Below are 13,180 nucleotides of genomic sequence, written 5' to 3'. Positions count from 1 at the left end.
GTTTAGGACTAAATTGGCATAAATGTAATAAATTAAGGTCTTTTATGTTACTTTCTTCAAAAAAACATGATTCAATTTCGAAAGGCCTATATTTTCCTCCATTTCTAAAAGCCATGCGTTTCTTTATCCACCCCATCAGAAGTAGAGTTGGAGGATCTTCCGTCCCATACTAGAGGAAAACATGAACTTTTTGGCAGTACAATACAAACCAATTGTCGACTAGTTCACTACCAAGAGAATCACGTTATAAGCGTTGGCATTAGACCATAAGTTCGTACTTTTCTCTTTTTATGTCATGCTGCATATATCTTCGTATATTTATAGCTCACTCTCAAGTCTCAGTTATCTACTACATTGAACTAGCAAAGAGAGACTTCAGACACCAAGACAAGCAACAACCATGTTCACCGAGCTGCTCTTCTCCTTCTTCCTCCTCATCCTCTCTCTCTTCTCAATGCTCTTCACAAGCAAAAATTCCATCCTCCATCACAATAAAACAATACCATCATCACCTACTAGCAATCTCCTCCCAAAGTCGTATCCGATCATCGGCTCCTACTTTGCGATCTACGCGAACCGTGAGCGGCGCGTGGAGTGGCTCTCTGACATGATCAAGCTCTCCCCGTCCGCCACCTTCGTCCTCAACCGCTTCTTTGGCCAGCGCCAGATCTTCACCGGGAACCCCTCCAATGTTCAGCATATCCTCAAGACCCACTTCCGCATCTACCCGAAGGGTGAGCTCCTCCGCTGCAGCCTCCACGACTTCCTCGGTGACGGCATCTTCAACATCAATGGCGATGCCTGGAAGTTCCAGAGGCAGGTCTCGAGTCACGAGTTCAACCGCAAGTCCCTGTGCAAGTTTGTCGAGCATGTGGTGGATGCTGAGCTCTCAGGCCGCCTCATCCCTATCCTTGCCTCTGCCGCCAAGAATGACGCCGTGCTCGACCTGCAGGACATCCTGCAGCGGTTCACGTTTGACAACATATGCAAGATTGCGTTTGGGTACGACCCGGCGTATCTTCTTCCCTCACTTCCGCCAGCCCAGTTTGCTGAAGCATTCGAAGAAGCGGTCATGATCAGCAGTGGAAGGCTCAATTCGATTTTGCCAATCATATGGAAGCTCAAGAGGTTTCTCTGCATGGGTTCGGAGAAGCGTCTCAAGGAGGCGGTTTCTCAGGTACAGTACCAAGAAGTTATTTTATCTAGCAGTGACATCGCTGACGTGGTGTGACAAACTTTGCATTTGAATGCTAAATAAATCTCATTTCTTACTTCGCCGATTGTCATTGATCCGGGATGACTGTATGACTGATGCGTATAATATGTTTCAGGTACGAGGCTTCGCGAGAGACCTCATAAGAGAGAAGAGAAAGAAGATGAGAGAGCGTCGCTCGCAAGATGTCGACCTCGAGCTCGATATCCTGTCTAGGTTCTTGATGTCAGGCCACTCTGACGAGGACTTTGTGATTGACATCGTCATCAGTTTCATCCATGCTGGCCGCGACACCACATCGGCCGCATTGACATGGTTCTTCTGGCTCGTCTCACAGAACCCGCGAGTGGAGAGAGAGATACTCGATGAGATTGCAGAGAAGACCGGGACGCTGTTGGCCGTTTATGAGGAGACGAGGGACATGGTGTACACACACGCCTCGCTGTGTGAGAGCATGAGGCTATACCCTCCTGTTCCCGTGGACACGAAGGAAGCCACTGTTGACGACGTTTTGCCGGATGGGACGCGCGTGAAGAAGGGGACGAGGGTGGTGTACCATCCATACGCGATGGGGAGGCTGCCTGAGCTGTGGGGCGCAGACTGGCCGGACTTTATGCCAGAGAGGTGGCTGGCGGAGGGGGGTGGAGGAGGGAAATGGGGCTTCGTCGGGCCGGACCCGTACAAGTACCCGGTGTTCCAAGCGGGGCCTAGGATTTGCTTGGGGAAGGAGATGGCGTTCCTCCAGATGAAGAGGGTGGTCGCTGCCGTGCTGGGGCGGTTCAGGGTGGTGCCGGCAATGGAGAAGGGGGCCGAGCCGGCGTACTCGGCCGACTTGACATCAAAGATGAAGGACGGGTTCCCGGTGAGGATTCAGGAGAGGAATGGATTGTTGTAGAAAATGTACACAAGTGATTCATGCATGGAGGTTTTGTGGCTTGGTGTGTTATAATTGTATTATGATAATGGAAAGTAAGATTTGTATGAGCTTGTTTCGAAATGAACTTTTTTTTCTTGGAAATAGAAAGTTATCTGAGGAAGCATGTCTAATTAGGTTAGGGTGTTTCGCTAAAAAAAAAATAGATTAGTTTGTCTACGTACTCTAATGACAAATCCCAAAGGAATCTCCAACCTCATAATTATTTTTAGAATTTATTTCAAATACACGGATCGCGTAACGATTTATTACACAATCTACATTTATCACCATTAACTTGGATAATTGAGCAATATTTTAAGTTATAACTATGCATATCAATAGCCATATATGTGTGTCGCGATTTATGTAACAAATATATTACTTGTATCCTGTACCATGTTAAAAACTTGGTTTTTTAGACTGGATTCCAAAATTATATCCTCGCTTTTAGGGTTTGGTAATTAGGTGACAAAAGCATTTTCCGTCGTCATGTCATGTCTAACTTTTAGAAAAATGATACAAATAGTCCTTGAAATTTCACCTTATATGCAATGTGGTCCATAAACTTTTAATTTATTTAATGTGGTCTCTCAACTGTAGCCAAATGTGTAATGTGATCCATAAACTTTTAGTACATGTTCAATTTAGTCCCCGAATTATATGAAAATATTCAATATTGTCCCTAAACTTGAATTAATGAAATGACAACATTTAACATTTTCATATAGTTTAGAAACTAAGTTGAACATCTATCAAAAGTTCATGGACCACATTGTACATTGAGACAAAATTAAGAACAATTTGTGTCATTATCCCCTAATTTTTTTCTCCACACATTGTTACTATCGTTGTTGTTGCTGCTGCGGTGGCTGTTATTTCACTTGTAAGTTTGTAACTATACACTGTTTGAAATAAAGAAACTAATTCACCAAAACCACGAGTAAAGATTATGATGTCATCAATACGCAATATGGTTTCACTAAAGCATAAAGTACTTTCTTTGATGTGTGGGCAAGATCGGTCCCTGTTCGAGTAATGAGAGCATGAATGGAAAACTATATCCCACATAGCAAACATTGGGTATCTTAGATTCTCAGCAAATAACACCATGCTTTTGCAGTGTCGATTGTCCACTTCAACGGATCGTGAAGCACTTAACACATGAAATTTCTTATTTTTCCTCGAAACAATCATGTCCCCGACATATGTGGTACTTATTGAGCATCTGAATGTTTCCCCAATGATTTGTATGTGCATATATGAGTGGGATGCCACTTTATGGTAGCTTTACACTTACATCAATTGGCAACAATTGATTTTCTTCATGTATCATGTCACCTAAAATTTTGTGGGACCCTTGCTAATTGATTTAAAAGCTTGAACTGTGAGATGAAGGTGTGTTTTGACATTTAAATATTCTAACACTTTCTCTTACGCGTAGTCCAAACAAAATGCGCAAAAGGAATCCGCAGCGATTTTGCAGACAAGAAACGTGAAAAGATGACCTCCTCCTTTTTAGGGATTTCAAATCTTTTACTTTCTTTCTCATATATTCTCATATGCTTATATTATAAGTGTTGTACTAATGGGGGCAAATGAGTAATTTTATAATTCTAATTTACCTCTTACATAATTTCATATTAAAATTTGAATCCTTTTTCTCCTACAAACAACCTTTCTAAGATAAATCAAGTCTTAAGATATTTCGACCACCAATAATTACATTTCTTGTTGATTAATCATTCATATTGATTTCACTTATCTTGCAAATAAAAACTTTTCGCTCGAACGCCATGCTTTACCACATTTTCTAGTACCTTCAAACCAAAACACAAAGAAGTTCTGTTCACTTAAACAAGGGAAAATCACACACATGATCTTTTAACTTTCGCCCAATATGTAATGTGGTCCCTGAAACTTTTTATTTGTTCAATATGGTCCTTGAACTTTAGCCCATTGTGCAATATCGTTCCTGAAATTTCAACTTATTCAATATGGTCTTTGAACTTTTGATACATGTTCAATCTTGTCCCTGAAATATATGAAAATAACAACATTGAATATATTCATATAGTCCAAGGACTAGCTTGACTATGTACCAAAGGTTCATGGACTATATTGAACAAATTAAAATTTTGAGGACCACATTGAACAAATTAAAAATATAAAGACTATATTGCACATTGAATCAAACATCGTGAATTATTTTTTTCGTTATCCCCTTAAACAATTGTCTGTATAGGCGAGATGACCACACATTCTGGTTCTTGTAAAGTTAGATAATATCTATTCGACCATAGAAGAAAAAACTCCAGACTCAGACAAGAACCAAACTTTCGCGGATTCGGAGGAGCCTTATAGGCTATAGTACGTCCCATATCTTATGTTATCTTACCCAATTCATAAACCAATCTCCACAAAAGGTGAGTTGAAAGTAACAATAAAACTAATATTCTGTACATTAACTAGTGAATAGTTCACGAGCCTATTTATAGGCTTTACATAACGGCTATCTAAAGTAACAAATCAAAAAAGATATATAGAATCACATAATAATGTACAAAATCACATAATATCACTAATATATATCTCTAACATCCCCTCAAACTCAAGATGATTTGAAAGATGTCAACTTGAATTTGCAAATTAGATCCAGAAAATGCCTAGGTGGATGTGTCTTGGTGAAGACATCCGTAGTTTGTTCAGCAGAGGACGTAGAGACAAGTCGAATGGTGCCACGAAGGACATGATATCGAAAGAAATGACAGTCTATTTTAATATGCTTGGTGTATTCAGGAAAAACATCATTATGTGGAATTTAGATAGCACTTCGGTTGTTGTAATGAATGACCATTCCACTATGATGACGCACTCCCATGTCTTCAAGTAGCCACCGTAACCATGATAACTCTAATGTTGTATCAGCAAGAACTCGATATTCTGCTTTTGTACTAGATCAAGCGACAATGATATGTTTCTTGCTACGCCATGAGATAAATAAGTTGCCCAAAGAGAAACAATAGCCTGCAGTGGAGTAATGATCTTAAGGGTCACCAGCCCAGTTAGCATCAGAATAAGCTGTCAACTCCAAGGTAGAATGAACAAAAAGTGAAGGCCATGAAACAATGTACCCTTAACATATTGAAGAATTCGAACAACTACAGCAAAATGAGTTGTATGAGGCGCAGTCATGTACTGACTAACAATGTGAACAATATAAGCAATACCAGGACGAGTAACAGTGAGATATATAAGACTGCCAACTAATTGTTGATATAGTGTAGGATTAAGAAGAAGAGTTTCATCCTTGTCATCGAATTTTTCATTCGACTCAATAGGAGTGGAAGCAATCTTGTTATCAGTGAGCCCAACTTGAGAAATAAGATTAGTGGCATATTTCGTTTGAAAGAGATATTAGCTAGAAGCATAAGACGTAACCTCCAAGCCTAGAAAATAGCTGAGTTGCCCAAGATCTTTCATTTCAAACTATTTACTAAGATATTGTTGGAGTTTGGTAATGCCGGTCTGATCATTACCAGTAATAACTATATCATATACATATAAAAGCAGCATAATATACCCATGATGCGTGCACCGGACAAAGAGAGTATGGTCATAAGGACTGCATTTAAAACCAAGAGATTCCATGGTTAAGCTAAACTTAGAGTACCATGCATGGGGAGCTTGCTTCAATCCATACAATGCTCAACGTAATCGGCACACCTTATTCGATGAACGAGTATATCTAGAAGGAGGTACCATATAAACTTCCTCAGTGAGATCACCATTAAGAAATGCATTTTCAACATCCATTTGAAATAGCGGCCAATGCTTAACAATGGCAACAACAAGAAGACTGTGAACAGAAGTAAGACGAGTAACAGGGGCAAATTTCTCATCATAATCAATGCCATACTCCTAAGTAAAGCGCTTTGCTACTCCCGAGCTTTATAGCGATTCACAGTACCATCTGCCTTGGTTTTAGTCTTATATACCCATTTACTATTGGCAACAGACTTACTCGGAGGTAATTCAACCAAATCCCATGTGTGAGAGTTTTCCAAGGCCTGCAACTCATTTGCCATTGCTTGTTGCCAAAGAGGATTAGTACTAACTTCTTTAGAGGTGCAAGGTTCATGAAGAGAAACAATGATAGAGTAAAAATGCTAATCATGAAGATGAGCCAGAGGTTGACTTACTCTGGTGGAATGACGGGCAGAAGTAGTTGGAATGGATGAAGGCGTAGGATCATTGGTTGGGGCTTGCATTAAGATGAGAAGAAGACAACTATGGAGAGGAAGATTCACAAGTGGATGGTAGCACAAGATCTTCTAGGAATAAATCCACTAAGAGACTAGTAAAGAAAGGAACATGAGTAGAAGATTCGAAGGGATGTATAGATGAGAACATCTTATATACCCAAAATGAAACATGACGAGACACACATAGATGATTAGAGATAGGGTCTCAACATCTATATCCCTTGTGCTCATTGCCATGCCCAAGAAAGCAACATATATGAACATGGGGTTCTAACTTCGTGCGTTCATGTGGAAGAAGGTGCACAAAACAAGCACTACCAAAGACTCTAAGACGACTGTAATACGAAACCTTGCCATATAAGTGCTCACAAGGAGAAATGTTGTCTATGACAGGGGATGGGGTACGATTGATAGTATAAACTGTGACATTCTGAAATTCAACTCATTTTTTGGGATTTGTGAAATGATTGTATCTTCGATGTACTTTAGTTAAATCTCACTTGGAATTGATCACTCTTGAAAAGACTAACCATTAGGGAATAGCTAACTAGGAATTAAGTACGTGGACCTAAGAACTTGGCCGTGAATTGACACTTCGACCATAAGGATTGACGAAGAGATATTTTGGGCCATTATAGACCAATCCAAGGATGGTTATGGAACGATTCGCAAATGTTGTATAATTGGATCGCGGGTGATTCCGCTTGACCATTGTATGAATTTCAAACGATCCTAAACCTAATCCGAACGATTGCGTCGATTGGAACTAGTGATTGACCCTCGCAATTACATGACAACCGAGGTCGCCATGGCGCGAGTGAACTTAGATGTGGCTTGATATTGAATCGGCCATGAGTCAATAAGCATAACTCCTAAAATGCCGCCCGTTAGTTTGGGATACACTAAAGTTGCATTTAATCGAATTTGACCATTACTTGGAATCCAGACTTGGGAATCGAATTTCTCGAAAGCCACGACTAATTCATTGGACAACGTCACATTTGGCGTGGCTAACCTTAGGGCCACTCGGATTTGTCGAAAAAGTAAAATTTGGATCGAGAGTGGAAAATGACCATTTTGCCCCTAAGATTATTTGAATTCATTTGAAAGGTTGAAGGGCAATTTGGACATATGGGCTTTCCTTCCCTTGGCCGAAATTCATGGACAAGTATGCCCCTCCCCATCTTGCTTATTTATTTTGTGTGCCATTTAGGAATTTTGGGAAAATAATGTGAGGAATTATGTGGATCCTTGGATATTGACTTGGAAAACGGGATGGAATGTGAGCCCTTGGATGTGTTAGTGGGGTGGATGATGAGGTTTTTAGTGGGGTTAGTGGAAAAATCTGATCAATTCTTCTCTCTCTCACTTATTCTTTCTTGCTCACTCTCTCTCCTCCCTCACCCTCCATTTTCGGCTGAAGCTTTCCTTACCCCCCCTTGCCCGACCTGCTCAGCCCTTCTCAGCCACCACTAGCCACTGTGAGCCACCAGAACAGCCACCGGCAGCTGATCCCACACAACACCACTACCACTCTCTTTTTCCCTCTCTTTCCTTGCCGTTTTCCGGCCTCACCAGCCACCACCAAAGCCAACACTACCCCTCACCATGACCACCAGTTTGTGCTCACCTTAGCCGTGAACCGCCATGATCGGAACCGCCGTCGTCCTTCCCGTCTGGCCACCGGAGCAGTAGCTGCTTGCTGGGCTAATCTTGCTTATCTCAAGCTTAGGCTCCTAATAAGTGGCTTCCTAATCCTTGACTAGGCTAAGGGGTTACTAATGGACATGTTAGGGGCTGATTCATGGTTGTGGATAGTTGGTTTAGTGGTTAGATGAGCTTGAATTGCTGAATGGTTCATGTTGGTTGATTCTCGGATTCATGCTGCTATGCGTCTGTGTTTTGCTATTTTTGTAGAGATCAATGTGGACCGAATTTTAGGAAGTGTTCTTCATGGAAATTGACCCTAACATCTTGAAGTATGTCATATATTAAATTTATAATTTTTGGAGACCTTTTTGGGGTACTCGGAAGTCCATTTTGGGACCGTCACCACTCTGCCGGATTTACTGTACACCCGACCGGCCTGTTTTTCTGAATTTTTATAAAATTTTCCAGACTCTTTTCAACAAACTTCCTTCATGAAAGTTGTCAACGACACTTGTGTTTATGACATATAAAAATTTCAAGGTTTTTCAAGGATATTTGGATACTTATTGAAAGGGATTTATAAGGTCAAACGGTCTGCCCTGATGGGCTAATTTTCGATCTGACTTTGGGTGACAAAAATAGATGTTTGCAGCCGGAATTGGATTTCATGTCCTTCATGAAAAATGCTTATCAAGATGTTTTCAATGACATTCAAAATTCAGAATTTTTGGAGTTGAATTACTATTTATTTCAAAAGAGTTTCGATTACTGTGCAATTGTCAATTTTAAGCCCAATTTTGTGCAAATTTGGTTTCTCTCTCTCAGGAACCTTTCGCTATGGTTGTTGCATGTGAGGGAGTGATTGATTGTGAATGTGTGTTCATAGCTTTAATTGGTGGAATCGTGGCTGATTTGGTGGGCGTGTAAACTAATTTGCATTACTAGTGACTGAGTACATTCGAGTGATGTTCGAGCGCGTGAATGACATGGAATTGAATGGGTCATGTGGCGTGTGTGATCACCTAAGTACCCTGATGCGTCTTTACACGTGGAAAAGATAATAAATTATGTGACGGAGTGTACATGTGATCACTTAAGCTCTGATGCGTCTTTATGTGGGTATTGAACCCAACCTGAGGCGTGTTACGCGGGACGATGCCTGGTTAAGCCGAAAGACCGCCAGCCTAATGCATTTTACGCGGGTTGTGCCACGGGCTTGATGCGTGTTACGCGGGTCATGACTAATCTGAACGGAAGAGCGGGTGTGTGTTCTGCATTGGTGTATGCAGTGTATCAAGATTGAGATGTGATCATGTTTGGATTATTGCTAGCACACGTGCATGTGTAAGTCATATCCGGGATTGTATGTGTCCGTGAGTTATTGCTGCATTATTGCGATTTGACTAACATGCAAGGCTTGTGCATATTCCGAGATGAGGTAGGGATGTCTGTGTTTGTTACAGCATGTTGATAGTTTGAATCTTGTGCTTAGACTTGTCCGGAAGTACCTGTTGGCCTATGCGGGGCTTAGGTTGTTCGCTTATTGAGACTCGTTCTCATAGTTAATTATAAACCTTTCAGACGCCTGAGCCTCATGACGTTTTGGAAGACACGGGGACGCCGCCAGAGTACCACGGGGATTGAAGATAGGTTTAATGCTCCCGTCTGTTGTGTACTCCTTTTGATAGTGAAAGTTAGGCTACCCAACCACCGTCCATTTTTTATGAACGTTGTTTGATGTTAGTGGCCTAGTGCAAGGTTGTGTAAATAAATGTTGTAAGTATGCCAAGTGTATGAACATGTTTGTTGCTATGTGTTCAAGCAAGTTCCCTACTATCCCGTGTAATTGAATTGTTGTATGGGGTGTTTGATTTCGTTTCCGCTTGTGCATGATCGTTAATGTTTCTCTGGGTCGGCAACGAGTCCTAGGACATCGCACTATTATCAACCTAAGCGGGATGTTGCGCGCACGCCAGATTCGGGGCGTGACATAAAGTGTAGTGGGACAAGCTTCCCCCTAAAACTTTTTTAGACACGAGGTAGAGATTTAAAGAGTTCATGTAACATCTAAGATATGCCTATGTTTACGTTCTATGTGACCATTTTGTTGGGAAGTGCCTGGACATGAACAATGAATAAGAGTACCTTGTTGGGAGAGAATTCTAAGAAATTCCATGTCTTGATATTTTATGGCATTATCAGTACGAAAAACCTTGATATCCTTAGAAAATTGTGTTTATATCATGTCAACAAAATCACAATAGATATGAGTAAGCTCGGATTGATTTTTAATAAGATAAAGCCAGGCATAACGAGAGTAATCATCAACAAAAATGATAAAATAGCAGAGCCTCACATGGTAGGTGTTGGAGAAGGTCCTCAAGAGTCATAGTAAATTAGATCAGAGGGAGCATGAGAGATAGATTCACTAAGATCAAATGGCAAGGTATGATGATTTCCTAATTGGCAAGGCAAGCAATCAAAATATTTGTCATCAACATAGCCTAAATGACCACTTGAAATCAAAGATTTTAATCTAGAATAAGAATGATGACTTAATTGAGAATGCCAAGTTTCAGATGACACTGTGGCAGCATAACCAACATAAGAGTTGGGAATATTTAAGGAAACGAGCTCAAATATACATCCCACTCTACGGCCAGTTCCAATGGTTTGTCCCATCCATGGATTCTGCACATGATAACCAAGAGGAGAGAAGTGAACATCAAAGCCAAGTCCACATAATTGTCCAACTAAAATTAAATTTAGAGAGAGTTTGAAAACCATAAAAGTGTTAGGTAAGGGCAAGGTGGATGTGGAAATGTGTCCTGTATGGCTGACTTGCATTAGAGAATTATCGGCTGTATGAATAGTAGGTGCATGTGAATGAAAGGATTTTGACCAAAACAAATTAGAATTTGATGTCATTTGATTGCAACAAGTGGAATCAAATTACCATGAATCGAATTTACTTGAAGCGATAGAAGCGATAGACATAGCGGGAGAGATAGAGGAGCTAAAAGTACCAAATTCTCGAAGAATAGAATAGAAATCTTATATTAAGAAATCGATCGACAATTCATTGGGAGATATATCTAAAGCAACAACATTGGTAGATGGATGCGCATGTGAACCTCGGCTTCGAAGTTGATTGTTTGTCCCCGGTAGGTTGCTTATATCTTAATTGATAGCAATGGGATGCCATATGACCATGTTGGCGACTATGCTTACAAAATTTACCCATTATATGCACTTTACCTTGTTAAACACAGTAGATTGGACAATAAAAATGAGGAACATAGTACCTAGAGAGTAGATATGGAGAAAATTAGCCCAAAAATGAACTCAACATGCCGAAATACCTTAGGAATCGGTCACAAATCACCAAAAACCGGTCAAAAAACAATTGAACCGGTCAGAAATGCGACAAAAGCGATTCGACCGGTTGGTTTGAACCAGCCAGCGGTCCGGTCGGGTTTGACCTGATCGATGGTCAACTATCAGAGCTAACGTGGCACTGACGCGTTGGATGATGTCAGCAGAGCAAAGGTGACATGGTGGATGACGTTAGCAAAGCAAAGACCCCGTCGCATGTACGGCACGGTTTTCTGGGGAGGTGCATGGATCTCACGAACAGATCCTTCTGGCGGCACGTGGAGGTGCGTCTAGTGGAATTTGGCGATGAGACTTCACGTATTGTGTAGACAGAAGACCGTGAGTCATGGGTTGATGTTTGTTTTTTGAAAGTAGTGGCGAAAGGCGTTCAAATCGCCATGGAACAATGGCTAGTTTTCCTGATCCGAAACACGACGGCGCATGGCGGCGCGTGTGGCGATGTCCATTGGCAACAACATTTCAGTATTTTGTTCATCTAAGGGCGGTAAGTCTGATGGTGGTGACAATTTTTCAAAATGAGCAATGGAATTATGCCAAACAGCAACTAGAAGCTTTAGTCTTGGCGAAGGATCGATAGCGACACGGCTGGCATCGTGGTGGCCACCGTGTAGTAGACTCAATGGGCGCACCTCAAGTAACACCAGCTCCAATACCAAGTTGAAAGTAAGAATAAAACTAATATTTTGTACATTAGCTAGTGAATAGTACACGAGACTATTTATAAGCTTTACATATCGACTCTATGAAGTAACAAATCAAGGAAGATATACAAAATCACATAATAATATACAGAATCATAGAATATAACAAATATATATCTCTAATAAGGTGAGCATCTCCAAAATAAATAAAAAAATTCAATTTTCTTTTAATTGTACGATCTATTTGTTTGAAGGAGAACTGTTTTCGAAAAATTATTTTCCGATTTTCTAGTGTTTGGATAATGGAAAACTTTTTTTATGGACTGAAATTTTTTTTTGATCGGAATTATGGGCTAAAATCATTAAGCATAGATTTAGGGAAAACAACTTCCTTCTGGCAAGAAGAAAATCACTCTTTTTAAACCACTAAACAATGAAAACTAACACCATTTTCCTTGAAAATAATTTCCATAAAAAATAACTTATTTTATCAATGAAGTTTTCCATGAAATAAATGCACCCTCAAATTGAGAAGTAAACATTTGCAAACATTTTGAAGACATGGATATGCTAGATGTACTAAAGGATCTTACTAACTTTTTCTTTGTCGAAAAAAATCTTACTAAAACTTAGTTAGTGTTCGACCAAAAAAACTTAATTAGTGGTATGGCAACTTCCAATTGAGTACGAAAATAGGTGGGACTCATCCATTGAGTTCCACCCATTGTCGCATCACTTTGTAAAGGCATTTTGGTAAGCTTTCTTAATGCATCTAGCATTGCCGTTAGGGCATGTTTGGTACTTGGGAATGAAACCATTGGAATGGGAATGGAAAGCTCATTCCATTTCTTGAAACTATTTGGAAAACTGGAATGAGATGGAATGGAAAAGGAAATGTAAATGTAAATTGGAATTTTTTCAAAATAACATATGGAGGATTATTTACCTAAGATTATGAATAATTAAATCAAAAGAAAAAAAAATTACTAGATTATAGTCAATCCTCCTGCGAGTTAAAGAAATATTGTTCTGCTTAATCATTGTTAGATTAGAATTCCCGAGGTTTATCTCATTGTTGCTAAATCATTGTAATGTGTAAAAG

At 40.2% G+C, this 13,180-nt stretch overlaps 1 protein-coding gene across 1 annotated transcript; it reads left to right on the top strand.

Moving 5' to 3' along the window:
- Window positions 1-288: 288 nt before the first annotated feature.
- Window positions 289-2,194, top strand: LOC115677508 (cytochrome P450 94A2-like). Its single transcript, XM_030600681.2, has 2 exons — window positions 289-1,177; window positions 1,332-2,194. Exons 1-2 carry the CDS (start codon window positions 401-403, stop codon window positions 2,106-2,108), a joined length of 1,554 nt encoding a protein of 517 aa, XP_030456541.1. The 5' UTR covers window positions 289-400; the 3' UTR covers window positions 2,109-2,194.
- The last annotated feature ends 10,986 nt before the right edge of the window (window positions 2,195-13,180 follow it).

Source organism: Syzygium oleosum, unplaced genomic scaffold (assembly GCF_021117445.2).
Source record: "Syzygium oleosum isolate NSW1041296 unplaced genomic scaffold, Sole_v2.1 Sole_v2.30, whole genome shotgun sequence".
NCBI lineage: Eukaryota > Viridiplantae > Streptophyta > Magnoliopsida > Myrtales > Myrtaceae > Syzygium > Syzygium oleosum.
The sequence above is the reverse complement of the archived record's forward strand: the minus strand, read 5'-3'. Positions and strand labels throughout refer to the sequence as shown.

Excerpts from the sequence above, each read along its gene's own strand:
- LOC115677508 (XM_030600681.2), top strand. The coding sequence starts at position 401 with ATGTTCACCGAGCTGCTCTTCTCCTTCTTCCTCCTCATCCTCTCTCTC. Across the intron at positions 1,178-1,331 it reads TCAAGGAGGCGGTTTCTCAG|GTACGAGGCTTCGCGAGAGA; the intron begins GTACAGTACCAA and ends AATATGTTTCAG.